At 44.2% G+C, this 27781-nt stretch overlaps 2 protein-coding genes across 6 annotated transcripts in view; both read left to right on the top strand.

Annotated features, from left to right (window-relative positions):
• ANTXRL (ANTXR like) overlaps window positions 1-5768 on the top strand; it is a 59679-nt gene extending 53911 nt beyond the window's left edge. For all 3 annotated transcript variants that reach the window (XM_058421577.1, XM_040071583.2, XM_040071582.2), the window contains one exon: window positions 653-5768. In XM_058421577.1, the coding sequence (XP_058277560.1) occupies window positions 653-883 (231 nt within the window). In that variant the 3' untranslated portion in view covers window positions 884-5768. The remainder of the gene's footprint in view (window positions 1-652) is intronic.
• An 8869-nt stretch (window positions 5769-14637) lies between these two features.
• ANXA8L1 (annexin A8 like 1) lies at window positions 14638-27516 on the top strand. Of its 3 annotated transcripts, none has more exons than XM_040071074.1 (13): window positions 14638-14730; window positions 14838-14887; window positions 18234-18324; window positions 18591-18685; window positions 19765-19878; window positions 20624-20714; window positions 21315-21394; window positions 21997-22056; window positions 22570-22663; window positions 24427-24522; window positions 24770-24828; window positions 25659-25781; window positions 27130-27516. In XM_040071074.1, exons 2-13 carry the CDS (start codon window positions 14867-14869, stop codon window positions 27184-27186), a joined length of 981 nt encoding a protein of 326 aa, XP_039927008.1. In that variant the 5' UTR covers window positions 14638-14730; window positions 14838-14866; the 3' UTR covers window positions 27187-27516. The 3 variants fall into 3 exon arrangements, with proteins under 3 accessions (XP_039927008.1, XP_039927007.1, XP_039927009.1); XM_040071073.1 differs by having other exon boundaries at window positions 14657-14730; window positions 14841-14887; XM_040071075.2 differs by having other exon boundaries at window positions 14696-14730; window positions 14803-14887.
• Window positions 27517-27781: the final 265 nt, after the last annotated feature.

Raw genomic sequence — 27781 nt, 5'->3', positions numbered from 1 at the left:
CCCCAGTGCTTGCTTTTTTTTCAAATCCAAGCTACTCCTGTTTTAAAATTTCCACACACAGGGCTCCCATCAGGTCCTGCCTGCCTGCATCCCACATCCATCCTGAAAACACACTCGTTGGAGAGCCCTCTGTGCAAGACACACACCTTGTGTGGGAGGGAAGCCACATCTACACTGGAGCATGGAAGACACGTAGTATCTCAGTGTAATGTTCAAAGCACAGGCTAGGATCACTGTGAAAGTCAGAGCTACAGATTGTGTCTCTGGCTAATGTTGTTGCTCCAGTATAATCCTGTATGAGTTTTTTTTCAGCTTTGCAGTCAGGGATCCCACCAAGGCAAGCATGACTTGGGTGGAGCTGTCACTTTAGGCATGTTCTGGTCTAGTGGCAGAGCAGAGGGCACATGTGAGGACAGTCCCAATGTCATCCTTTTTGGTTTAAGCCAGTCCTAGGCTATTCTCTATAGGCAGTAGCTCTGAAAATCAAGGAAAGTATGAGTTTTAGTACAGCATGGTTTGAATGTAGTTTCTAGGACCCAGTCAACAATACAGGATGAAATGTAGCCTGGCCCCTCTGCTTATAGTGCCTTTGACCAGCTGCTGATGAGTCAAAATACCTGCTTTTTAATAATGACTTTTTCTGCACCTCTAGGGAAGATGCATAAACTTCACCCGTGTGAAATCGGATGGAACCTCCGCCCCTTACCGCCCTCCACCGAAGCTGCCATGCCGTGACAACGCTCCCTTCAACAATGCTCCAAGGAATCCTTCCTCTCCCGTGTCTCTGCAACCTCCTTCCAGGCAGCCACCTCCTGGACCACCTCCATCCCGAGCGCCTCCCGGACCTCCTCCTTCACGCCCACCCCCGCAGCCCGTGGCTTAGGGCGCAGCAAAACCTGATCGACACAACATGTCTCTTTGCTGAACACAGCATATTTATTGAGTATTGGTTTACAGTTAAAGATATCAGAATTTGTTGCTGGTCAGCAAAAAGGAAAACAAAAAAGGGGAAAAATGAAAAAAAAATATTGCCAAATGTCAATTTTAGTGTATGAATATATTTATACCACACGTGCTGAGTAAACATTCAGTGGAGAGATTCAGAGCTATGGGGTATAGAAACAAACCAAAATTATCATCTAGATACAGTAGCAGCTTTTGTGTGTATACATTTGAGGATCTGTTTAGATACGACAGTTGTCTGACTCGGTATGTCAGATCATTAACTTTAGCCAGTACTCGTGCATCAGTGGCTTTGATAGCTGTCACCTACAAGTTGGTTCAATATAGTTCACTGAAGAATTTGCTTTCTTCTCCCCAACAGTACTGCATCCAGATGTTAATATTGATCAACAATTGCAAAGATAACTTTCTGCCTTTGGTTCTGCAGGTGGAATTTCCGTGGAAGTTTTAAGAAGCCTGTAACACTAATGAGGTAACAGAAGACTATGTGCCAATAATCTAGCTCAATATCAAAGAAGAGGGACATTTTTTTTTCCCCCTGGAAAAATCAGTTTTGAGCCTGCCATCTCTGCATACTTATAGATGTGGTTGCATATGATAACCACTGAAGGTGAGATACTCTATCTAGAAATCCAGACTTTGTACAAAACTTGGATTCATATTTGTCCAAAGTTCAGAGGAATTTTAAGAAAAATATTTTGGCTTGGTGTTTAGTTTTCATTTACAGAAAGAGTAGTCCAAAACGAAGGAAACATACATGGAATTTGAGCGTAGACACTGTAGTAAGCAAACAGAATGTGTTATTTATGTCAGCAGCGGTGAGGGACTGACTCTATTGCTATTTGATTGGATAAATTTCCTTTTGATCTTACTACCAAGAGGAATTCAATCCTTTTGTGATTGAAGCATAAATTCCTCTTTTGGCAGTTGTTTTTTTAAACAGTTCAGATCTCACTAATATGTAACCCTGCAGTCTACCTGTGGCTGAGAGGCATGGTGTGAAGAGTGAGTATGAGCTTTCATCCCTATTTTATATGTTTGGCTGCTCTCCCATGACCTCAATTCTGGGTGTCATCAGAAAGCGATGTGAGCACCCACACAGAGGTGGGAATTTATGACGCGGGACTGTGGGCCAGCCCATTATTGCTGTTCAGTAAGAAATGCCTGAGTGGGTTGTGTCCAGAGCATTCCCTAGTGAATCAAAATAACACCTGAGCTTGCTTTTTCTCCACCGCTACCTATTGTATTGGAGAGGGAACCAATGCTGGTCTGCTTTGGTACTGGCTATGTTTTTAGGATAGTTGTAGAAATAATGATATGTTGCATTATGACACAGCATATACCTATTTCTCCATCTGTGTGTGGGTGTGTAACACATCACAGTAGTTATTGGCACATAAGTCTAAGATAAAACACTAACTGTATCGTGCAGTTGCTCCAGATTTAAAACCTTTTCATGTAGTTGTTACAGGCATATGAAGTTGTACTGGTACAAACAGAAATCAAGCTTAATGTGCCAGTGGAAGGCCCACTTGCAGAACACCACCAAGCTCTCATCAGTCTATGCTGATCACTGTGACATGCCGTGTGTATGCAGCTGAGGCTGTCAAACATTACTCAGAAGAACCACAGAGCCTCTTTCTCTTCTTGCACTGCTCTGCTCTCTTGAGCTTAGCTCTTACCTCATGTATATTGGTGCAGGTAGTGGAATCATGGTCGTGAGTGCCAGCTGGCCTTAGAGATGGTCCTAATTTAGACTAGAGCCAGCAAAGCACTGCTGCGTGTGTTAAAATGTCCTGCAGGTCAAGAGAAACTTCCTTATGCCCAAGTACTTTGCTGACCTGTGTCTTCATTGTGATTGGAAAGGAGAATTGGGGTGCACTCAACCCTATCCTCATTCTTTTTAGACACTTGAATAGGGTCTGCATAATTTGGTTCATGAGAATGGATTTCAGTTTGGAGGGGAAAGAGTGTGTGTATGTGTGTGTGTGCCTGTGCTTGTGTGTGGGAACTGTGTAGGGTTTTGTTTGGTTTCTCCTGCTTTGCAAAAATTGCTTGAGAATTGCAATTGCTTGAGAATTGCATTCCTATGAATGAAAAGGCCTTTTGCAGCCAGTGTGACACATCACCTGTCTCTGTTTCTTTCAGTGGATAGGTGAAACTAAAGCAAGTGCTGTTTTCCACTGCAGTTCTGGTGAAACTCTGTTTTTAATCCCAGTGAAAGGAACTGGATGACTGCAGTGAGAGGGCAGGGGGCATGGTGGGGGAAGGTGCTTCACAAGCAGAGATCATTGATGGGCATTATGCCAGTAATGTGGAAACCCTGAAATAACCTTGCTGGGTCTAAGGCTATTTGTAATGTGTATGTACAGTGAACCTAACAGCTTCTCACATTGGTTGTATAAGAATAATTAGCCAGCAAATGCTAACTAGAAATTGAAATGGCAGAGGACAATAAAACCGATTCCCATGCCAGGACAAAACACGGCATTAGAGCTTTAACTTACGGGGTTGCAACAGACCACTGCTCTGTAGATGCCAAGTCTCTTATCAGCAGGCAGCAGTGAGATTGAAGCAGTGGCTTGGTGGGTCAAGAATTAACTTTAGCTAATGAAAACGCCAGATTTTGTATTGTCTTGCACCTGTACAGATTGTGGGAGGGGTGAATAGAGTTGGCAATTTGCCCTCATGTTAATGTTGGTGGAATTTGACTCGCTAGCAGTGGCAGTGGAGGTGTTGGCTTAGGCAGGGCTTCTCACAGTCACATCCAGCTGGCTGTTGGCAGTTGAGGAGAATATTCTTCTTTGCTGGAATAGACAGTCTTGCAAAGATAACACATACTAACAGTTCTGCACAACTTGCAAGTGCAGCAGGAATAGGAACTGCTTAGGCTTTGCCAAATCCCAGGTGAATAGATTTATGTATGATAAAGCAGGAACCACCATGGATTTGAGAATTAGATTTTGCATAAATGGAGTTTCCTGCATTCTCACCATGGAAAAACAAAGCATTTGGTGTGTAAGTCATGTTTTGGCTGCAGCCTCTGTGACAGGAGCACTGCAGGTTTAGTTTGCTGGCAAAGCAGAAAGAGAAAGTGAACTCTTTTTGCCTTAAACTGAATTTCCTTTGCAAAGGTGGGAGCAGTGAATATGCTGCACTGGCTACAAAAAGGCCTTTTGGTTGCATAGAAATGTACCCATTTGCAGTTATTTCAGGCACTGTAACAGCACAGTAGGAGAAACTAGTTTTTATTTTATTGTCTGTTGAGCTTGATCCTTACCTGGTATAAATCAAAATAGACCAACTGAAATCAAGGCAGTAATATTGGTGTCCATTAGCTGAGAAATGTCTGAAATAAATGAAGGGATAAAATCCCTCTAAACAGGCTTGTTGTTTCAATATTTGTTTTGGCATTCTTGTACGTGTCAATTGTGATGACAGTAGTTACACTGCTAAGAAATGTTCTCATGTGGGATGATTCCCATGTATTTTCTACTATATAGCATCATCTGACATTTGCAAAAAGTGAGTATCTAATGCTTCCCCAAATCCTAGAGGAAAATGTGGATTCAGGAGACCTTGGTCTCACACTTAGTACAGAAGTGAAATGACACAAGCTGCAAAGCAGCGGGGAGGGAAACTCTGTGTGCTTAAACCTGATACAGAACCACATTGATCAGAGCATATTTATGGCCATCTTTCAAGCTCAGTGCATGTGTTGCCATCTGTGGGAGTAGCCTGCAGAGCAGAAGGTCCTAACAGAAAAAGGGAAAAAAAAAAAAAAGAAAGTAAAAGAATCAGCTTCTCATGTGAAAGAGCAAGCATAACAATGAATGACATTATTTCATGAACTGTACCAGTTCAAATGCATGTGCACCTGGTGCTCCTAATGCTTTTTAGTCCTGTTGGTCTTCAGCCATGATCAGTAATATGCTTTCTCTCTTTAATCATTTGCTGGCTTTATTGTTGTTACTTTGGGTTTTTTGTGGTTTGTTTGGGTTTTTTGTTTTTTTGGGTTTTTTTAAGAAACATTTCACTGAGAAAACAGCCCTACTTCTGTAAATATAGAGTTTAATTTGGATGAGACAGGACACTTCTGGATGTTACTGCTGGACAGTTATTTATTAAAAGGGGCTCAAGGTAAATAAATAGAGGTGGCTCAGGATACATACATGCAAGTGTGATAATGCAGTATAGCTTTTTCAGTTCTTTGTAGTTTTAGGGCAAGGGGAATTTTTGGGTCATCCTACTGTTTTTTTAGAAGTTTGTTACTAATATACCTTTGAATAATGCAATAGAGATTACTAACATATAACTGTGCTTGAACAAATGTGTAGATTGTGATAGATTTTTCATTTGGGAGATGAGAAGAAGGGTAGCGAGGGAGAAATGTTTTAGGAAATGTTTTAGTTTTTATGGGGAAAAAAATGTACTGTACTCAATTTTTTAATTTTTTGTTTGTTTATAAAGCTGTAGTGTTTTCAGAAACAGTGGCGATGTGGGCTGATCCACAGCTGGGGCATGGAGATGAGGGACAGAGGAAGCAGGAAGATTTTTGAGGGATGAAGGAGCTTTACATGGGAGTGTGGGTTTGTTACTGGTACATGTGGTACAAATTTCTGTAACTGACATGCTGCTTCCATGTTATAATCATGTAACTTCATGCATTTTAGGCACGTGCTCCGTTTTTCTGAGAAAAACCTTGCAAATGTAATGCCTGCATGCAAATGTGGGAGATGTAGCCAAAATCTTATAATCCAACATAATGTAGTCGTAATGGCTTCAGAATCAACAATAAAAGTGCTTACTGGTTAAACACTACAAAGAATTTCATTGCAGGGTCATTTTAAGAGGTGATAAGCTTCTCTGTGTCTTCTTTCTAATCAGCTCAGCCACCTAATGGCCAGAACAATGTGGAGTTGGGCTGTGAGAATTACCACCCTCGACTTGCTACTAATTTAATTAGAGACAAGAGTATGTTCTGTGCCTCTGTTTCATGTTTCTAGGCTGGGAATTTCGATCTTTGTCTAATTCAAAGGTAAGCCATTGTTTTTTGAAACCGGGTAGAAATGCTGAGTAAGTTGAACTGAGTCAGGGCTCAGACATTTATTGGCACGGGGGGCAGAGTCTGAACTAATTGCTGCTGTCTTAAAGGGGAGTCATAGAACACATAGACATAAAGTAAAATCCCTGCAAGATAAAATGCCAGAGCTCAAGACTTTGACAAAAAGAAATTCTGTGGGAAATCCTACACCTCTGAAAACACTGGAGTCGCCAGGCTTCAGATAGAACTACAGATTTTCAGTCCCTCCCTGCTTCTAATGTTTGCTCTGTATCTGTTCCAGCCCCATTGAGGACAGGGGGGCAGAGGGCTGGTGGACATAATGCAGGCAAGAGGATCAACAGGGGTAGGCCACAAAAATCTCCAACCCAAGCAGGCTGCAATTACGGGTAATCAAGGCTGCTGCAAAGCTGCTGAGCTGTGCTCTGCGCTCAGCGTGCCCGGCACGGCAGCCACAGCCCTGCGTGCGAGGGCAGAGGAAGCTGGTCTGTGTACACACGTAATCCCCTGAGCACATGTGAGCCTCATCTGCAGAAAAACGGTGGGCATCGAATGTTGGGGGTCTGGTAGCCACATGAACTCTGCAGCAAAGCAGGTGGGAGCTGCGTGGTGGCTGAGCCAGGCATCCGCCTCCCTCTGGGCAGCTCCAAGTGGCTGTGCTGCTAATGGGAATGGAAATCCTCAGCCTGGAGCTGTGCTATTCCCTCATGGAGGCAGGGGCTCTGACAAAAAGCCTGGCTTGCTCTCACTCTCCACCCCAAGCTGGAAAGACAATAGTCACCCAGTATGGTTTTGTGGCCTTAGCTCTTTTTTGTTCTTCCATCTGCTTCTTACTCAAAAAGCAGGCTCGTGCTCTTGGAAGAGATCGGGTAAACAAAAGTGGTCCAGCAGCCAAGGCTCTGGGCATTTTTATTTTGCATTAACAAAAAGCCTACATTGGCTGCAGCTGTGGCTGCTTAGGTTTATGCATGCCTAAAACAACAAAATTCAGATTTGACCTGAACTTTCCCAGAGACTGGGAATGTGCAGATCCAGGTCTTTGTTTATGGAATTGTCTATAAATAACCTCTGGTGCTGATTTAGAATCTTTCATCCAAGGTACTTCACAGTCTCAGGAGTGGCATTTATATGTTCACATACGCCAACCTCTACCCTATCTGGCTGCATGGAAGTCAGCAACAAGAATTTTTTTGGCTTCAGCAACCTGAGCCAGGAACGGAAAAAATGCTCTTTTCCCTTCTCCTCTCATTCCTTAAGAAACCACAGGCACAGCATGTTACCCATGCTGGAAGTTGTCTGGTCTTTACTCTGTGAATGTGCTTTGCCCTTTGGGCTGGGACTCATCTCAAGTTTCATCTGTTTCTACGGCAAATTTCCTCTTTTCCTGCACATCAGAGGACCTTCCTTACCACTGCACAGAAGGCTGGCTGCACTGGAGATTCCTGGCCAGGTATCTCTGATTTCTGACTGCAGCTCCAACTCTGAGATTAAGTATGATATGAAGAAGTTCCCTAGGAGAAAACTTTACTGCTGAAAGGTTTTGCCTGTGACATAGATGGAGAAATGTTTCCTTTTAAGCTTTCAGAAATGCATGATTGCATGGGTCAATACTCCACTGAAGGTTCTTAGATAAGCCCATCTGTGTCTCAGCCACAGAGGTCACTCACTGAAGTGAGCTCTCCTCACACCAGCCTATCCCTGCCATGGAGCTGCTGCCTTGCCCTTCTTCCATGCTGGTGTCCTGCGTCGTTCTGAGCCTCTGGGCCACAATTCTGGAGCTCAGACTGTCTGCTTCTCCATGGTAGAAATAGGAGCCCTGCAGAAACACCCTAGGTCCTGTGACCCAGAACACCTTACACTCAAGGGTGTACACTTTTCCCTCTGATGGCAGAGGGATATGGATTGAGAGCATGAGTTTTGCCAGTGAAGACAGGAACACAGCCGTCAAGCCATAGTCATGTAATGAACACCCATGTGTTTTCCACAGGTTACTAAATACAGCAGCTCTTGCCTTCCTGGTCATGCCTCATGCATTGTTAGGGTAAAATACTTAGTGGCCTCAAATGTTTTCTAGTCTGTTTTTTTTCAGTACATAGATGTTTTGAGATGGAAACAGGAATCCCAATATTCCCCTTCATTATCAAAGACCTATTTGGCCAATCAAAACCAAAGGAAAAACACAGCAAGCATGTGTGGCGGCTCATTCTCTTCAAAAACACAACTGTTCCTGCTTTGTGCCTCTCTTTCCTTCTGCGTCAAGAATATCTTAGTTAACAGTGAATGTACCTTGGGGTAAAGGTTGGTCCCTAGTTCAGCTTTTGTTTTGTTTTGTTTTTCTTTTCTGGTTTTCTGATGCAGCTGTGTAAGGTGTGTTGGGATCTTCAGTTCCCGTGATAAAGGATGGGATTTCTACTCATCAGTGAGGCTGTTGTTTCCAGCTGGGAATTGCTGCAATGTCCTCAGCAGACAGTGCCTTCAGAAGGTAGTTAAAAACCCTTGAAAGGCATCATCCCAATGGTAGACTTGGCTCTGCTAGAGCTCACCAGGAAACTCCAGCTCCAGGAATGCAAACAGCCTGTATCTTGAGACATCAGGAGTGACAGCCAGGACAGTGAGAGAGACCCTGGTGTGCTCTGTCTCTTCCCAAGCTAGCAAGTGTTGTCAGGGATTACTTGTACCTTGAAGAACTTACTCTTCTCTAGGGAAAAAGTAGGCAGGGAGAAACTTACTCTGTAGGCTCTGGAATTTCCCAGCTCTCTCTTTTTTTCCAATACTACTTGTTTGTAGAGCTGGAGTAACTCACGAATGAAAATATGAAATAGTTCATTTTCCTCCTGGCCATACACAGGAGCAAAGGAGCAGGTCTGTCTCTAACCCAGGCCAGCTGGACCCAGCATCACCCCAGGAAGAGAAGGCAGGATGCTTCCCAGGCGCTCTCAGGAAGTGTCTCTGCCGTGGTCTCCTGGAAGTTCTGTCTGGAGGGTGAGTTTGTGCATCCCTCATGAATGCTGTTCTCCTTTTCCTGAGCCATGCAGGGGTGGTGGTTGTCTGCTCCCCATGGGTCTGAGCTGCCAGCCTGATGGAGGGATTGAAGAACACCTTGGGGTTCACAAACTCTGCACACTTGTTTTAATGGGGTGGCCTTTCCTCCCCTCCTGTGAGGCTAGTCCAGGCCAATCAAGTTATGGCGGTTTTTCTGCCTTCCATTTGTGCCTCAGTTTCCCTTCTTTCAAGGACAGAGCCCAGCTCTGGCTGTTAGAACACTACAGCTCAGCACTCCTGGCCAGGCAGTTTCAGCAATTGTAACTATGGGGGCTGCTCTCAGACTTAGCAGCTGCCAGCTTTCCTCTCTGGGTACATTTGCAGCAGCCCCTGGGGCAGAGGCAAGAGGCTGGAAATGCTCCTGGCCCCAGCCAAGCACACCACTCCTGTTTGGCATTCCACTGGTTTGGGGAGTTCAGGAGCACCCTTACTCAACAGCAGGAAATAAGTGTAAAATTAGCCAGTCAGTGTGTTTGCAGCCAAGCAAAGTGCATGGTGCCTCTCTGCCAGGGACAGGCAGAGTGCCTCAGCAGCCATGGCCCTGGGGCAGGGAAGTAATACTTCATGTCTCTTTGCTTTTGTTTTCCTTTGGCAAGATTTTAAGATGCCTTTTCTACATCCACCCAGAGAGATCTGAGTACCCATTGCAGCGTAACCTGTGTGACTGGCACCAGCACACTGACTTGAGTGATGTCACTGCAGTTCTGCAGCAGCAGGAAGGGAACCAAAATCAACCAAAAGGCCATGGATGTTGCTCAGCTCTGACAAAAATAACTGGGAGACTGCAAGCAGTAAAGGATATGTTACTGCCTAGCTACAAACAGCTGGACTCAGACACATCCAGGGACGTGAGCAAATTTTTCTTTTTTACTTTTCTCTTAGGTTGCTCTGTGTGAGCCTGCCTCCATCGCGGGGTCATTTCAAACAGCAGGGCTGTGCTTAGTTGTGTACAAACAGCTGTACTTTTTCCATCAAGGAGCACACAAAAACCAATTCCCATAGAGGCAGAAAGGTACATGCACAAAATGCTTCACAGCCAAGCGTTCAAAGACTTGCTGAATTCTGCCTACCACCTTCTGCTGGCGTGTGAGCCCCCGGCATCTGTCGTGTCCCCATCACACCCAAGTGAGCCTCCTCTGACCATTTTGATGGTTTGATTCAGAGGGTGCTTTGATTCAGAGAGTGCTTTCTTTATTGGCCTTTGGGGTTAAACAAGTACAACAATTGCCTGTTTTGTGTGGGGAATGGTTGTTGGAGCAACTGGGAGGAATTCCTTGGCACTAGCACTAGCTAAGAGAGGAAAGAGCAGAAAAATGCTCAGCCAGGGTCAGTGCCAGAGCAGAGGCAGGGCGAGTGTTGGTGCCTCGCCCTGACTCTCACACCTGCAGCAGTGTCCCTGGGCAGCAAAGCTGCTGGGAAAAGTGGAGTCCACACCCTTCACTAACCTTTGCACACCTCTGGGCAGAAACCCCACAGCACAAGCACCACTGACACTGAGGTGCTGAGGAGAATCAAACCCTGAGTTTTTACCCTTTTGTTCCTCCTGTAACTGAACATGCCCCAGAGCATGCAACATGAATTTTCTCTTATGCTTGGCTCATAGCTGATTGCAGTGCAACTTCAAAAATTAAATTGTAATAATGATTTTCAAATGGAAATAAGCCTATTTTGTGGTCATTTTCACTGTGAAACGTGGTTCAAAGGCACCAGAGGAAAGGGCAGGGTGAGTAGTGGGCTGACAAGTAATACAGTTTTGGGGGGCTTCAGCAACTTTATTTTTGCATTACAGATGCTCTCCTTGCTTTAAACTGCTGCCTTCCCCATCTGACCCTTTTCCCCTCCCAGCTCACACCTCATTCATAAACAGACAGCAACTTTGTTTGCAGAGGCTTGCCGGCAAATTTACACAGCTCTCCATTTTAGAGATCTGATTTCAGGTGAAGTGATTAAGAGAGATAAAGAGGAAAAGGAAAGGATAGGGAAATGGAGCAGCAGAATGTAATGCCTGGTCTCTGGTCTGGTTTGCACAAGGGTTTAGAACCTGCAGGATGAAACTCCTATGGTTTCACAGTGAGAGTCTGAGCCTGTCTGCAAGCATGGCAGCTGCTGCGGGGAGGGGCTGGGGTATGACCCTGCAAAGTAGGGCCAGGTGCCGTTAGTAATGGGTGTAAAGCTAAAAGACCTGTATAAGGGTAATGTTCAGATCTGGAAAGCACAGTTCTATGTGAGTTTGGTGATTTCTTTTATACATAATAAAGCCCAATTCTGACATTTGCTGAACCGGGTGCTTGTCAGAGCTCCAGTTCTGCATGGCTCTGCTTACAGACTGGGTTGGAGAAAGGTATCAATTTTGTAGCCTTGTAGCAGAATACCCCCCTCCTGTTTGGCGTAAAGAGTATGCTCTTCTTCAAATTTAAGTACTTAGTTATATGGTTATAGTACTATTGCTTTGCCCAACAGTGTATCTGTGTTTGGTCTGCCGTTTCTTCAATGATGCCATTTGATTTCCAAATTCCTGGCTGAAAAATCAAACAAATGCATACTGTGGGATGAAATTCCCAATGGACTGTGCTGTTTGTGTTGGTTTTGAAAAGATTTTTTTTAGAAGTGAAAGCCATGAAAGGCAATTGCTGAGCATTTGAGAACCTGGTTTCCACAGGCTTTCATGTTCCAGAGAAGTCAGCTCTTGGCCTGAAATTTTCCAGGCATAGGGCCGGACTTCCCAAACTCATACATGGGAAAGGGGGCTGCCTCTATACCCTGGAAGACTTTAGTCATCCTCAATCTAAATTAGAGCATCCTTTATGTCACTGTCATTCAACCTACAACAAACCTGCCTGAGATTAATGGGTGGCAAAATCTTCTTAAAGTGATCCTAAGGCTACTGAAAACTTTTTGTTAAAAATCCTGATTGCAATCTCTATTTCCTTTGTGCTGGCTGAGTACATATCAGGGGCAACTCCAATGTCAGTGATTCAAGCTTGGAAAGTCCCTGGGCAGAGTCAAGAAAAGCTAAGTGTACTGGTACTTGCTGCATTTTGTCTAGCTGAAAACTGGTTTGGACTAAATGGCTTAAAAATGCGAACCTAAAGCTGATTGTGGTGTAAGATGTTGTTCTGCTGGAGGTTGCTGCCCACTCTTGCTGGCTGACAGCTGTGCTGGGCATGTCAGCAGCTGTAGGGACTCTCTGAAAGCCTGGAGGAGGCCGGTGGATGAGGCCTGACAAAGAGCCACTATACAGAGATGCTGTGGGTGTCTGCACCCATGGCATGACTGACCCACTGCCCAGCTATTCCTCCTGCAGATAGATCAGAGATGGCTGTATTTTGTGGGTACCACAGTACACTGCAGTAGAAGCACACACCATCACTGTCTGAGACAAATTCTAAGCACCTCAATATTATGTTGAGCAGAGTTTCTAGACAGTCTGGTTTGTGCATTTGGGGTTCACTTTCCAAGACAGAATAGTGCCTGACATGTAAGTATGGCCCCTGGGCTTCAGGGCAGTGCCAAGGTGAGAAAGTTGAGCTTGGAAAAGTCCATGCATCATCTTCTGCTCCTTTTCTAAAGAGCTGCATGCTCCTGAGGGTAATTGTTGAAGTATGTGTGAGGCTGTGCCTTGCATTGCTTACTGGTGCTGTAACAGCTGTGTGTGTCTCTGGTACACAGCAGTAAAGCCCATGAAGCACAGATAAGCTCGCTCACACAGCACGAGTGCTAAGGGAGGGACAAGAACTGCAATGAAGAGAAATCTGTTCATGTTTACAGCTACTCAGGGTAACTATATTTGAATAAGCAAAAGGGGCACTGGACTGCCTTCCTTCTGTTCCACTAGCCTGCAAGTGCCAACTACTCTGGTCGATATTAAGCCATTTGCAGCCTTGCTCTGAGTCTTGCAGCACATTTCAGGTTCTCCAGACCTTTCCTAGCCTGCCCATATTGATTAAAACCTGGCCAGTGTTTCTATGCATTAAAATCCCCTGGTTAGTCCCTTCATGGCCATTTTAATTTATGATGGTAGAATGACCCCTTGGACGTTTTCCCATTTGCTGTCTGGTTTGGTCTCTGCTGCCCTATGTGACCTATGGCTGTTTGCTGTAACTGATTTTCTGCCTAGAAGGGCTTCTTTGTCCTTGGAGCTCTCAAGAAAGCTTATCTCCATGGCAAGCTGACCAGTTCTGTCCCAACTGAGGGAAATGTATACGTAGGCAGCAAATCTGGGATCCAGCAAAAGCAGATGCACCCTGCTTGCAAAGGCACCTTGCCTTTGCCACCCCGGAGGAGGAGGACTGAAGGATCACTCATGAGCTCTCCTTGCTGTGTGCTGGTGATCAGCCTGCCTCCCACATGTGACTGGGAGCAAAGCCAGTGCAGACCCAGCAGATGTTTGTTACAGCCAGGGCAATGCCGTCTCCTCCTTCCCAACTTGCCCTCGCCATATGATGGATGTGCTGGAGGCAGGGGCAGCTGGCCCAGCTCATTCTCTTGGGAAAAGCCAGGGGAACTTCCCAGGCCATCAGGGGCCTTGCTGAGTTAAGTGAAAGAGCAGTGTGTGGGAAGGAAACAAGAGAGGCCCATAGTTTGGTGTTTACCCAGCATCCCTCGTGGGCCTGGAAATGGGGAGGGCACAAAGCTCCTATATAGCAAGTGTCGAGATGTAGCTGGTGGGAATGCTTCCATCAGGGCAGCTTTCCATTGCAAATAAATAAATAAATGCTGGCACGGGGAGATTCTGACAAAAGTCTAGACAGGAAAATATTGCTACAACCATAAGGTATTTCAGATGATTTCAGAGAAATATTTCACCAAATTAAACTATGAGGAACTATTCAACTCAGTCCTTTTTCTTTTGAAAAAAGAGGAGATTTGCACACAGCTCCTAAATCTGAACGTGTCACAGCAGCTACTGCAAGCCCTATGACACTTAGCTGGGGTTGTCATTACTCAAACTTGTTTGCCTTAGACGTGTTGGTCCTACGTTACCCTAGAGATCATTCGTGACTCATGCTGTGGAAGTCTAGGTATGGGATGGGGGGACCTCCTAAGTCTCTGTACAATCTGATGCTTTGTGGAGCTACACTGCAAGGTGCGGGACATGGATGAGGTGGAGTTTAGCTGGGTATAGGGTTTGTTTGGTTTGGAATTTTTTTGGTTGTTTGGCTTTGAGGGGTTTTTTTTAATAAGTTTTTGAAGGGAGGTAGAGGAAGGTATGTTTCTAGAGTCCTGTTTGGCAGTGTTCCAGATTAGTAGAGATAGAAAGAGTTGGTAATAGTGAGTGGCTTATTCAGTTGTAGCTGAGTTCATCTAGACTCTTTTATGCTGAGAAATTACCTGGTTGTAATTTGCATGTTGTACTTGTGCCAGAGGCCAAAACGTTAGCAGGGAAGGGCGTACATTGGGAGAAGCAGTGGAAAAATTACAATGAGTCAACAAGGCTGAATTTAGGCCTCCTCACAAGGGAAGCCTCGTTTATTAAGCAACTTGATCTCTCCCTGTGAGATCATATGTGAAAAACAAGTTGAGCCATGTCTGAGGGTGTTGCCCTGTGGAATTTGTAGATAAGGATGCTTTATACCTGCGTGTGCCCGAGAGGCCAGTTACATTCTGCGGCTTCCAGAGGGAACAAGCCTCCAGAGGAGTACAGTTATTCCATTTTTCTTGCGGTATGTTTACTGAAAAGAACTTTAGTTTCTTGCTCTCCTCCCTGTGCCTCCCTTCAATCTGAGATTCCCAAGCTGTGAGGTGTGATGTGTGTGGTTTTCTTCACCAGCAGACCCAGGTATCGCTACTGAGACCGCAATGGCGTGGTGGAAGGCCTGGGTGAGTAGAGGATATACTGACACTCTGAGGGGCTTTGGCACTGTAATAAGGTAACTTGTAAGACGCATCAGGCACTGTGTGGGACTGAACAGCTTCCTTTAAAAATCAGGAAGACCTTTTTACTGTTTTTCTGGCTGTAAAATAGCATTCAGCACTTCAAAAACTTTGATGAGGGAGGGTGTTGATATGATTGCTGGCAATAGGAAGAGGGGCAGACCCTGGATCCTCAGTTGAGAGAGGTGCAGGAGGTGTTCATATCCCTGTGTTCATGGGGAGATGGTGCCATGCAACAGCAAAGTTACACAGCTGAAGTCTGCGAGCTGTGGGCTCCTTGTCTGCCCCCTTGTCCTGTGGCAGTGAGTTCAGGGCACTGGCCTGTCCCCATTTTTGGTCCCCCGTTGTGCCGGCAGGCTGTGGTCACAGAGAAAGATATGGTCAAGCCACAATGTCTATCTTCGGTGGGTTTTTAATATTGCAACAATAACGTGTCTTGAACAGCCTGTCTCTTTGCCAGGAGCCAGAAATGCTGTGTATGTTCTCTTGTAAATGCTTGTGGCTTTGAGGGGAATGTGGCAGGATGGGGAGAAGCTCGTGGGCTGTGCTGAGGCAGCACCTGGGGTCTAGCTCAGACCAGGCAGCAGGTAGCTCTGGTGATGTGCCAGCCATGGCAGCTGCCACAACAGCCTCTGTGGGAAGCCAGATTTACTCCCAGGTCTCAAAATGCATTTTTTTTTCTCCATAAAGATTAAAATTGTAATCTTCCTTCTGATTTTTCTCTGCCTCCCTATTTCCTTTGGAATTTTGGTATAATAAAATAGGTATTTTTCCTGAGCTTGGAGTAGCTCTCACTTTATTTTTTTTTTTTTTTCCCTTTTGGATGATGTATTCCCTGCTACCTTCAAGCTGGAAATCATTTGTAAACTTAGAATGAGAAAAGGAGGAGAAAAGCCCTTTAACTCCAGTGATCTCACACCAGTTGGTGTTGTAGTGGGTGGAGGCATGAGAAGAAAATGAGGGGTCTGAAGAAGGATGGGGAAAAATTTTGGTTTTCTTTACCCTTCATAAAAAAATACAGCTCAAAAGCAAATGGAATGAAAAAATGTGAAACATTATCAGAAAATATTGACTGAAAAAAACCCCAAACAGTAACCTAACCTGTTCCCAGATTCCAGCCTTTAAAAAAAGCCTATCATTTAGGTTCGAAAATATTTTGGTGGTAAAACTTTTCTTCCTTCTTCCCTCCATTTACAAGTAAAACTTTTCACAGCATCAGCTGTAAGGCACACTGCTTCTGCTGCTTTCATGCCAATTATTTATATTTACACGAGCACAAACGCCTCGAGTATTTTCAGTTAGGGAGTTGTAGGATCAATTCAGCCGGCAAACAAGACCAAAGCGAACAGGGATTCTCTGGGAAGCTGCTGCAATTGTATTTGTGCTGCAACAAGGATGTGCACAGAGAACGAGGTGCATGAGTGAGTCACAAATTCGCTGCTTGAGCCAGGAAGGGCAGTAACTGTTTATCGGAATTAGTACCAGAAAAGATCATTGTTTAATTTGTTTCCACTGCCTCCAAATGAAAGCTCAGCTTTGTACTCCCTCTTTCACTGAGTCACCAGGCACGGGTCCAGAGTGTTTGGGGGTTTCCTCACAGGGCCCTTGCATGCAGCTGGAGAGGGTTGTCCATCCTTTTCAGAGCAAACTGAGATGGATGAGTCCAACCTGCTTCCCAGGGAAGTTGTGGTGGTGCTGGCCATCTTGGCAGAGGGTTAGAAAAGGAGCTCTCAAAATGGTCCTGCCAACTCAGCCAAATTCTTCTAGGCTGATGACAATCTGTTAGAGGTGGCAATGCTGCCTGCTCTGTCACTGCTTTTTTCTGCAGTGACAGCTTCACCTCAGCTTTATACTTGCTGCTCGGTGACCATTTGGATTCAAAGCTGCATCTCTCATGAAGTTTCCTGTGGACATTTGCTTCTCAGCTGCTCTTTCTGCTGGGAGCAAGGTGAGGTGGTGCAGGAGTGTCTCTGTGCTGGCTGTAAAGAAAACTTTTCCAAGTCTTGCTGGTTGCTGAACGTGCTGCCTCTCTCCAAACTCCTCACTGGCCCTGGGCTGGTTGTCACCGCTCCGGAGCGTGGCTGCCAAAGGGGCCAGGATGCAAAGGGGCCAGCTTTATCCACTGGTTCTCTTTCACACGGGAAATAAGAGCAGGAGGGATTTGCATCACAGCAGGAGGTGATGGGCGGCACTCGGTGGTCCGTGTTGTGAAAGTCAGGTGGGACAACCCGAATGCTTCCTTCGGATCTCTAATCTCTGATTTTTATCTCGCTGCCAAGCCATCCCCATTAAAATATTTATCAGGTCATAGTGATGCCATTAGTTTAATATTAACCCTGCCCCTAAAGGTAAATTTATGAGAATATAGTAAATATCCAACCTAAATATCCTTGCTTCAAGGAAGGAGAAAATTGTGTCTATTATTGTAATAAAGTGATGATGACTCTTCATGCCTACCCACCCACATACTCCCCCCGTTGATAGGACCAGCTTCTGATAGATGTGACAATATATTCAAGGCAGTTCATTGACTGCCAGCTCTGTTAAATTGTGCCTGGGTTCTGGTTAATGGCCTGCTACCTTGTGGTGGCTAAAATAAATCCCAGTGTGCCTTCTATGCCCTGGGACTGGTACTGTCAGCACCTCAGGGGTTTGTTAGGAGGATTCTTGTGTAGTTCTATCTGATTCTTGGTACAGGGACGAACATCAAACCTGCACTCCTTCAAATGGATCTCTTCCTTCAAAGTAGTCTTTTGGCCCAAATCCTTCCAGTGGAGATGCTCCCTTCTTGAAACCAGCTGTGCAGAAGTGCAGCAGCAGCTACTGAAAAAGAATGGTCTGTGAGAACAAGACTATTTCAGGAATTCACAAATCTATCTAAACCTCCCCTGCACCAACCTGCTGAGAAATGCAGTATGATACAATAGCACCCGTGCTACGAAGGACTGCAATTAAGGGGTGAATAGCAAAGTCCAGCCTGTTACAGTCTGTGCTTTTTCTGCCAGACTGCCTGCACCTCACAGCACATGCAGCCCTGTCAGCCGTGCTTTGCACTTCATGTTTCTGCCAGCAGCAAAGGCTGCTGCAGGCAGGTGGGAGCAGGAAACTTGTGTTCTCTTTGGACAGAAACTTGTGTTCTCTTTTTGCTCTGCTGAGAAAGTTCGGGCCAGTCTCCTGTTTTCTGTGACTTCGCCATGTATAGGCAATAAATAACATGAATGTACTTTTCAAATAATTTTTCTTCAGCTGATGAAAAAGAGTGGCAGAAGATCGTGTGTTTTTCTTCTTTCAGAGTGAAGCAGAAGGCAGGCCTGTAGCAGGTACTTTAAATTTTAACGCTGAACCTGATGCTCAGATCCTGTACAAGGCCATGAAAGGGCTTGGTGAGTTAACTCCAACTACATATGAAAATTCTATGTTCTTCTTATAATTGCTAAGCTGAAATCCATTCCTTAGGAAATGTGCATCCAGAAATATCACTTCTTTTTTACTGTGAAAAACCGATATTTAAGTTTCCTCAGCATATACTTAAACTTCTACACAAAGGCAATGGACCAGACAAGGTTGCCTGAATATTCAGACTGGGATTTTGGACCAGTCTCAGCTTACTCTGTGCACTGCATTTATGATTTATTGTTGCTTTCCACAGGGACTGATGAGCAAGCTATAATTGATGTCCTAACCAAGAGGAGCAACCTGCAGCGTCAAGAGATTGCCAAATCCTTCAAAGCACAGTTTGGAAAGGTTCTTCCAAAACAAAGCCGTATTCAATCACTGGTTTACTGCACGTAAATGTATTAAATGGGGGTACAGTTCATCCTGAAAGCATGATGCAAACTATATGCAGGTCTTCTGCAAATAAGTAGGCTAATATCTATTTATAAGGCCTGAGATGAATGTGTAAAATTAATTTTTGATCAGAAAAAAAATGCTTTTCTCCTAAAGATTTAATTGTTTTCAAAATGCATTTTGACCAGAAATACTTTTTTAAAATCAGTTTTAACTTGAAGTTTCTTATTGATTTGAAGCTGTAAGAAAAATTGATATCCATATAAGTGACAACTTGAGTAAAAATACTTGTTTGTTTCAGGCCTTTTTAAATGTCAAAAAAGTTCAATTTAAAGACTTATTCAATAACACTTGTTTGGAAATTCCATGGTTATCGACAGCTATGTTTTCATTTGTCTCTCTTTGTTTCTTTGATAAAATGTTTCTTTTACTGGGAAAAATTTTTCACCAGAAGACTGTACCTTCAGCCCTACTGTGGAGTCTCCAAGGACCCTTACTGGAAAGGGGACTGCCATGCAAAAACCTAGAAAAGGGAAGAAAACATGGGGGTGGCTGGTATGGAACAATGAATAAATAGAGCATTTGCATCTCACTAAAACAGAGAGAATCATGCTTTAGGAAAACCTGCATTACTGTGAAAGGGAAGTTTGAAGTGCATCTTCAAGCAGACAGCATTCCTGATTCTGCAAATGTCCTGGGTGCAAGTTTATGTGCAGGTTTTGGGAATCAGCTCTCTCTGAAGCTACACCCTTGCCCAATGCAGACCTTCAGCCACCTGGTCCTGCTCACTGAGTTAAGCAGGGTAGAGAATTATTGAGAAAGCCCAAATATCAAGAACACAGAACGTGTAAGCACCTAGACAAATCCCATTTTGGAGTTAGGTGCCTTTTTCAGTCCCAGGACCTTTTTTAATGAACTATCAACAACATTGTCGTGCAGCTTCATTACTTGGGCTGTGGGGATGAAAGCAGCACGTGTAGCAAAATGATCTGTGAGGCTGTCTATATAACCATATGATGATGCACATTTAACAGGACCTGATTGAAAGCCTGAAGTCTGAATTGAGTGGCAACTTTGAGAGGCTCATTGTAGCTCTCATGTACTCCCCATTCAAGTATGATGCCAAGGAGCTGTATGATGCCATGAAGGTAGGCAAATTGCATGCTGATATTTAAGTAGTAGCACAAATGCAGTGCTAATTTCCTGTACTTGTGCAAGTGTTAATAACTGGACTGTTACATGGTTAAGTTTGTTATTAGCAGTAGCCTTTGAGAATTACTTAATTGTACTATTAATATTCTGGGGGGAATGCTGCTGAACTATTTCTGCATATTAGAAAGTTTCTGTATGTATGTGACTCATAGAACATGGGAAAGCAACAGCAAAATTAAATTCACACCCAAACCTGCTGCCCTGATGCCCCAGCTGAGCCATGAAACCTGTAAGGAATCAAGGAGTGGTGCAGGAAGGGCCAGTCTGGGGTTGGCTGGGATCCTACCCATCGACAGTGCATCTTTACAAGTCTCAGATGCAGAGTGGTGTGTTAAAATGGTACAAAGATGGACTGACTAGCCCAGCCCTGGTCACCCTGCATTCCTCCAATGTTGGCTATTGTCAAAGATCTGGCTCCAGAAAAGCACGGGGGAAACTTAGGGTTGCGTAAAATCATCCTTTACATTTAGGCATCTCTTTAGGAAAAAGAAACCGTGCGCAACACAAATGTGTTTTGTGTCTCCAGCTTTCATCACGATGGTCTCTTACAGCTCAGCACACAGCCTGACGCTTTGCTGCCATCCAACTCCTCCCTTCACCACATTTCTCTAGCAGTAAATCACCCTCCGTGGCTAGACGCCTTTCTCCACCTTTATTTCTCCACTGCTTTTTCTATTATAGGGTGTGGGAACAAGGGAAAGTGTTATCATAGAGATCCTGGCATCTCGAACAAAAGCGCAGATCAAGGAGATAATCAAGGCGTACAAAGAAGGTAAGTGCCTGGGGCTCAGGTTTCTGGGGCCAGAGCGCAACAGGAACGGTGTTACCAGCTAGCACTGTCAGCAGGAAAATGGCTTTTCTAAAAGCATTTAATTCTAAAAGCAATGCAACTCTGCTTTCGGCTGGCAAACAGCACATGGCTGTGCTGAGAGAATTTGAAAATCCCTTTCTAGGTCTTCCTCCAGCTGCAGCAAAGGGTCAGCAAATCACAAATTTGGTTCAGTTTGGCTACAGAGAATTGTCAGAACATAAACAAAACTATAACTGTGCACTTGGCTTTTCTCCCCATTAAATAGATGGGAATTTATCAAATATGTATCTTGTTCATCCCTTCAGCTATACCTCTAAAATTAGCTCTGGGTTTATTTCTTGGACATCAGGAGAGCTGGTGATTCAGCTGGATGCAAATGCTGACCTGGGTATCACAGAGGGTGTGAGCTGCTCTCATCCCTGTTTTTTTTTCCTTAATGACCCTCTTGCTCAGTGTCAGGCTATTGTGTTTGCTTGGGTTATACTATATCACTGTTAATATCTTGACTGTATGACCTAAATAAATAATAAATCCTTCCCTTGTTCTCTTTCCCTTGGGTAGAGTATGGTTCTGACCTGGAACAAGACATAAAATCGGAAACAAGTGGCTACTTAGAGCAGATTCTGGTTTGCCTTCTTCAGGTAATGCTAGAGAAGAGAAATGAGGGTATATATACCACATTTTCCTCTCTTTTTTTGGAGAAGACATGCAATAGAACAGCCATGATCACCAGACAAACTGCAGAGTCAACCATGTCACTTGGACTGGATCTGTTTCAGCTTCAATGTGACTGAAGCAGGGAAATCTCCCTCCCTTAGCAGCAGTAAGAGAGCTGGGAACATAAAGCCAGCTCTGCTGCAGAAAGACACCTCACTTTCACATCTGTGTAAAACCACTGTACTCTACAAGGATCTTAAAAACAGTGCTCCTCAACTAGGATTCACCAATTTTCCAGGGTCTGTGCCCTCAGTGTTGAGTGCATTTACCCTACCACATTTTTAGAATTTTCCTACCTGGTAGCAGAATAACTGAGCAATTTTTTACTCTGCTTCATATGACTGATTTCAGCACCTTTCATTGAAGGAGTTAGTACTTATGCTGTCTGAAATATTGCTGCTTGAGTAATCTGCAGAAATAGATAACTGAGAGGATAATTGATCTTTGCTCAGAATGAATGCTCTGATACTTATTTATGGAAGAATCTTCATGAGACAAATTGTTACCTTTCTTTTTCTGCTCATAGGGTGAGAGGGACAATGCTACCCTCTATGTGGACACAGCCCTGGCTCTTCAGGATGCAGAGGTACCCTCAAATACCTGTGGTCACTGATATGCCTGCATTCCCACCTTCTTGAACTTCACACTACTTCAGTGTCAGCAGAGGGTTGGAGTCACAATAGTTTGGGGTGGGGTTATCTTTAAGTAACTTGGGGTTTTTCAATTTTGCCTGCGCTGCTGAGCTCTGCCATTCCGAAGAGGAGTGATGAGGCCTGGGCTTTGGCTCAGCTGCTTTTGGTATCTCAAAGTTTATGGGTATGGTGGAGTGGAAGAGGAGAGAAAAGGAAGGAAATCTCAAGTGTGTTGTTGGCTGTTCCAGCTGCTGCAGGAAGGGTGGAAAGAGTGAAATGGTGAATGTTCTAGTTTGTCTAGAAGACAGAAAGGTTTTCATAAGCAGCCATTCTAGGAGACTCTGGTACACATGGTGGTTTTGGTTACTCCAAACCCCTTTTCCCCAGCCATGCCTTCAGCCAAACTCTGTTCCTTTACCAGCTGCACACACAGAACAGCTCAGTAATAACTGTGTGTTAAATTACAGACTCTCTATGCTGCTGGAGAGAAGATACGGGGCACGGATGAGATACAGTTCATCACCATCTTGTGCAAAAGGAGTGCCACACATTTAATGAAAGGTATGGAGCAGAGCCCACACTACCATCACTACACTCCCAACCCTCCAAAATCAGGAATTACCCTAGCCAAAAAGAAGAGGCAGGGCTAGAGACGAGAGACACGGGTGGTCAGAAATAAGTACCTGAGCCTGTTCTCTAATTCCTGGTCACCCAGTAAACAGAAGTTGCCAGCAGATTTTGTGAAAGACTATGAAGCTTTTGTTCTGCTGAAAATCAAGTGGCTTATCCAGGAGTCCCTATACAGTGGTGATAACTGCACAGTTTTTATAAATCCAAGAAATAAGTGAGTACTGTCCTCATTACGTAGAAGCGTGTGGTGAACAGACATGGCCTCTTGGATATGGGTTCCTCTGGGGAAAAAAAAAAAAAAAAATCACTAAAAAATAGCAGGTTATTTAGTGCTGGAGAGTCACAGGGTGCAGCCTGCATTTCTGTCCCAGGTCCTTTTGAGGGCATCAGAGGCTGCTGGGAGGGAAGACACAAGCCCTGCTCCAGCTGAGACCTCAGCTCCCCGCTGTCCATGCAGCAGAAACCTTGTCGTCTCAAGGCTTTTGAGGCATAACAGATTTTGTTATGTTGGCTGAATCTAAGCATATCAAGTACTGTGTGAATCGGGTGGACCCGAACGGATAGGTTTAGCCGGAGATAAATTAGGTATGCCTGAGCTTTTTCCCAGCCGAGGTCCTCTGAGGCTGTTCCTATGCCCTGGAAGCCAGCTCCCCCTTGTGTTTCAAATTCAATCTCCCAAGGTCGCTTAAAAAATAAGCAAGACAAACAAAAATAGATGGTCTCTAGAGTATTTGTCTATATCTGTCTTTAATAATTGAATTTCATTTTGTTGTGATAATGCAACCAGTCTTTGGAACCTACTGCACCAAGCAATTTTTTCTGTGCTATGGTTGCCTGTAGCTATCTATCTTTAAAATCTGAGTGTAATTACTGCAGCTTTTTAAATTCTTTTTTAATGGAAATAGTAGGTTTGAGCTGAGGAGTTTGTATCCATCTGTCTATACTGTATTCCATTTCCCCAAAGGGTCTTGAGTGTTGATGATCTTGGATGTTGAGCAAAGTTTCTTAAGAATTTTTTTTTTACATTACAGAGCAGTTTTCTGTCTTTGTTAGTCCGAGAAAGTTAGGAATAAAACCAGATATCTGTGTTTCTGAGCCTTGGAGTATCCAAAGTGTAGAAGGCAAGCATTGATTCTGTTGCTGAGCTTTTGTTACTGTGGGAACTCAAATGTCTTGGATTCTGCACCTTTCTTTGCTCATCCTTTCTCAGTTGTTTTTATTTTAAATTGTGGTTGAAAAAATAAGTTTCCCCAAATGCTGTTGTCATCACTTTAAAGTCCATGGGCTGTCAGTTGCATAGTCCTAGATTTAAGCTGATTTTATTTTGGCTCCTGAAGCTAATGACATCAATAGCCACAGGACCAAAGGTGTGCCTAACTTTGTTGTTTGCTTTATTTCTGTGGTTAAAGACAGTGATGAAAGGTCTGATTTCCAAATAAACTTGAGGTGACTGAAATTTCCTGAAGTCAGGGAATTTATAACCATGAATGGTTTGGTTTTTTGTAAATGTTAACATCCATCTTTATAGCTGATTTCTGATGTTGACTGAGCCTCCTGAAGCTGATGCAAATGTGGCCCTTGCTTTTGCAGGATCCGTGTGCATATTGCCACACAAATAATGCCTGTAAATATTGGGCACAAAATGCCTCGAGGGTTCCTTGGTAAAAAATATAAGTTCTTTGTGTTTCAAACAGTGTTTGAAGAATACCAGAAACTGGCTGGTAAGAGCATAGAAGACTCTATCAAGAGTGAAACTCGTGGTTCACTTGAGGATGCCATGCTGGCTATTGGTAAGTGGTGACCTTTCCCTTTGCTTTGTCAGAGTTTGCTGCCTTTTCTTCTGCAGTAGTTGACTTATTATCAGATGGAACTATTTTATAAAGGTATATGGCAGGAAGTAAGAGTTTATCTCTTGGGTAAGATAAACTCAGATTCCAGGAGCACACTCAATTAATGGGAAGTATGTAGGATCTCAGTCACCTCCTGCTCTGGGCTGGAACTACCATTGGTTCTTACTGAGCTCTTTTGTATGCCTAGTGAAATGCACCAGGAACATCCATTGCTACTTTGCAGAGAGGCTGTACAATGCTTTAAAGGTAAGACTTTTTATTACAACACACTGGTTTTCATACTGACTTAATTTGTAACCTGGCTTCCACCGATTCAAACTAGAAGAGCCAAGGTTTGGGCAAAATTCAGCAGGTTCAGTGCAATTGTTGCCAGTATTAGCAGAATCTTTTCAAACATCTTGAGCAGGAAAGTACCCTTTAAGCTCAAGATAACAAGGGAGTCTGGCTTTTCTGGCTTAAGAGTCTTCAAGGAGCCCTGCCCCACTTTCTGGAACACAGAAAAAACTTTGGGAAGAGCTTTTCTAGGAGGTTGTTTATGGTGAAGACTTGCCTTCCATGTCAGTAGACTCAAACACAGTATTTTCTTTTTAGGAAGCAATTCTCTCAATGGCAGGATGAGAGTTTCAAATGGGGACACATAAGGTATTTGCAGGTTGTGCCCCTGTAATACTCTCCAAACCTTTTGGAAAGCTGAGATAACTGTTTTGTTATCAGTGTGATCTTGATTTTCCTGTGAGTGAATAAACAATATTGGTTGAAACCGAACACTGCCTGGGTGATGCTGCAGAAGGACAGTCTGTATTCAGTGCCAACTCCCACCTCTGTAGCATGATTGTTTTTGCATTTGACATGTGCCAAACTTGTGCACACTCCCATGGTGGAATTGTGGTGCTGGTGGTGGCCCCTGGGAGGGGTGTGAGGGTGCTCTCTTTCACTTCCAGAAAGAGAGGCAGCTGTTGCACAGAACAGGTGCCAAGTGCTATTTGAAAGCTGACTCCTCCTGCCCTGGACTGGTTTGCACAACCTATCCCTTGAACACCCACTGACATCACCAACTGATGTATCTGTTTTTCCAGGGGGCTGGCACCGATGATGGGACCCTGATAAGGGTGCTTGTTTCTCGAAGTGAAGTTGATCTAAACCTTATAAAGCCTGAATTCAAGCGTATTGCAGGAAAGTCTCTCTCCAATATGATTTCGGTAAGCAGACTCTTGATATGATGGTTCTCACCCATTGCATGCATTCCTAATCTTCCCAGAACTGTGGGATGCTTCCATGGTTGTTTGCAGTAACAATGTCACTCCTGCTGTGATCATGGCTCTCCTTCACTAGGCCTGTTGACAGTTGTGTCCTTGAGAGACACGTGTGTCTGAAAGGTGGGTCAGAGTCTGCTCTCTGTAAGGGGCTTGGACAAAGCAAACCCAAGGAGACACCACACTATGGTTTTCATGGACCAGTCTCTGTATCCATGCACTGCATGACATCCTAGATGAATCTAAATTTAATGGATCATTCCTGTTATACCTATCCCACACTGCTGTGCCATTTTCTCCTCCCTCTCTGCCATCCTTAACTACCTCAACCCAGTGCCATCCATATGCATCAAAACAGTGCTGAGGTATTTTGTTTCCTTCTCCCCTTCTCTCCTTCTCCTTCCTTCTCCTGTTGTTTGAGGGTTTTTTGCTGCCTTATCTCAGATGAAAGTCTGGTCTACACTGATGAGATGGGTTCAGAAACTGAACCTTGTCAAGGCTTATTGTAGCATTGGAGTCTCAGCTCGGAGTGAATGTGCCTCCCCTGTTAGTGCTGAAATGCTGCTTTTTACCATTTGTCCTAAGGACTTTGGGAGCTTCCTCTGTGTAAATGGTACAGAAGCCCTGTCCTTAGCAGTCCCTGTGGGAAGTCTGGTTCTGTAATGAAGGGCTTTTCTTATAATTGACACTGTCAGTGTCTGTCATGTTGATTAATGATCAGTCTTCAAGGGTCTGTACAGAATGTTCATTCCTTCTGAGAACTGGATCTAGCTTTACACCTGTCGCCACAAAATATTCAAAGGGAGGATTTTTTTTTTTTTTTTTTTACCTAGTAAGTATTTTGTGTAGTGCTTCTAGACCAAAATTACCCCTTTTGTGGCTTTTTTAGGAATGCCAGGTGTCAGGGCTAACTATAGTGCCTTTTCCCTTCCTGTAGGGAAGAGGTGCTACATAAATACCCAGGGACGAAAAGTCTGAACGCAACAGGTTTGCTTGCTGTCATTTGTGCTGACTTTGTGCTGCTCTGTGGGACAGAACCTTGATCAATTTCTCACCTGCATTCCAAAGGAAAAATTTTACTTGATGAATGTTATTTCAGGTGGTAGCTACAAGCCTCATTCCTCCTTTCGCTTTTGATGGCGTGTCAGCTGGCAGCAACTCTGCTGAAGTCTGGCTTGCTCTTTCCAAAGTCATTTTCCTGTGTGGGCATATTCCACAGACTGACAACGTCAGCACTTGGAGCGTGCAGAGGAACTTCCATACTCACCTATTTTTTAATATTTTCTCCTGTCAGGAGGATACCAGCGGCGATTACAAGACAGCCTTGATGAATCTCTGTGGCAGTGACTGACAGACTCTAGGAGGAAGACGTTGAAAAGGATACAGAGAGAAGATTAACAGTGAACAGGGTCTGAAAATGTTCTAGAAAATCTTTGCATTGATCCAAGTGTGAGGGAAAAGAAGATCAAATTAATGGTTGAGATATCCAAAGTTCTCTGAAGGATGTTGATGCTCATTCCACATTGAATGCTATCCACTTTCCTAAGAGTTTTTCAAACACAAGGGAGAATGTTAGTTTCTTGTTTCCATTTTATTCTTTGAAGTTTTCTTTCTGTCTATTTTAACCCATTGTGAAGGATGGCACTTTGACATGGAATTAAAGGTTCTTTTAAGCGCTCTATAGATGTTTCACAAAAACAACCCTACAAATCTTGGGCTGCCCTGAAGCCATGCAAAATTCACCAGCACCAGCTGCTAGAGCGGGGCCTGTTTGATGCTTGCAGGATGGGTCTGGAAGGAGTCCCAGATATTAATGAGGCTTTAGGGCATGGGTCAGAACTGAGAATTTAGTGCCAGAGGCAGTCGTTTAGCAGCCTTATCTACATAACTTCAGAGGGAGTTCCCCAAGGAGCAGCGAATGGCAGAGCCAAGCTGGCTGTAAGCAT

Source organism: Hirundo rustica, chromosome 8, assembly GCF_015227805.2.
Source record: "Hirundo rustica isolate bHirRus1 chromosome 8, bHirRus1.pri.v3, whole genome shotgun sequence".
Lineage (NCBI taxonomy): Eukaryota > Metazoa > Chordata > Aves > Passeriformes > Hirundinidae > Hirundo > Hirundo rustica.
This window is presented reverse-complemented; position numbering and strand designations above follow the sequence as displayed.

Excerpts from the sequence above, each read along its gene's own strand:
- ANXA8L1 (XM_040071074.1), top strand. The coding sequence starts at position 14,867 with ATGGCGTGGTGGAAGGCCTGG. Across the intron at positions 19,879-20,623 it reads AGCTGTATGATGCCATGAAG|GGTGTGGGAACAAGGGAAAG; the intron begins GTAGGCAAATTG and ends TTTCTATTATAG. Across the intron at positions 24,523-24,769 it reads GGATGCCATGCTGGCTATTG|TGAAATGCACCAGGAACATC; the intron begins GTAAGTGGTGAC and ends TTGTATGCCTAG.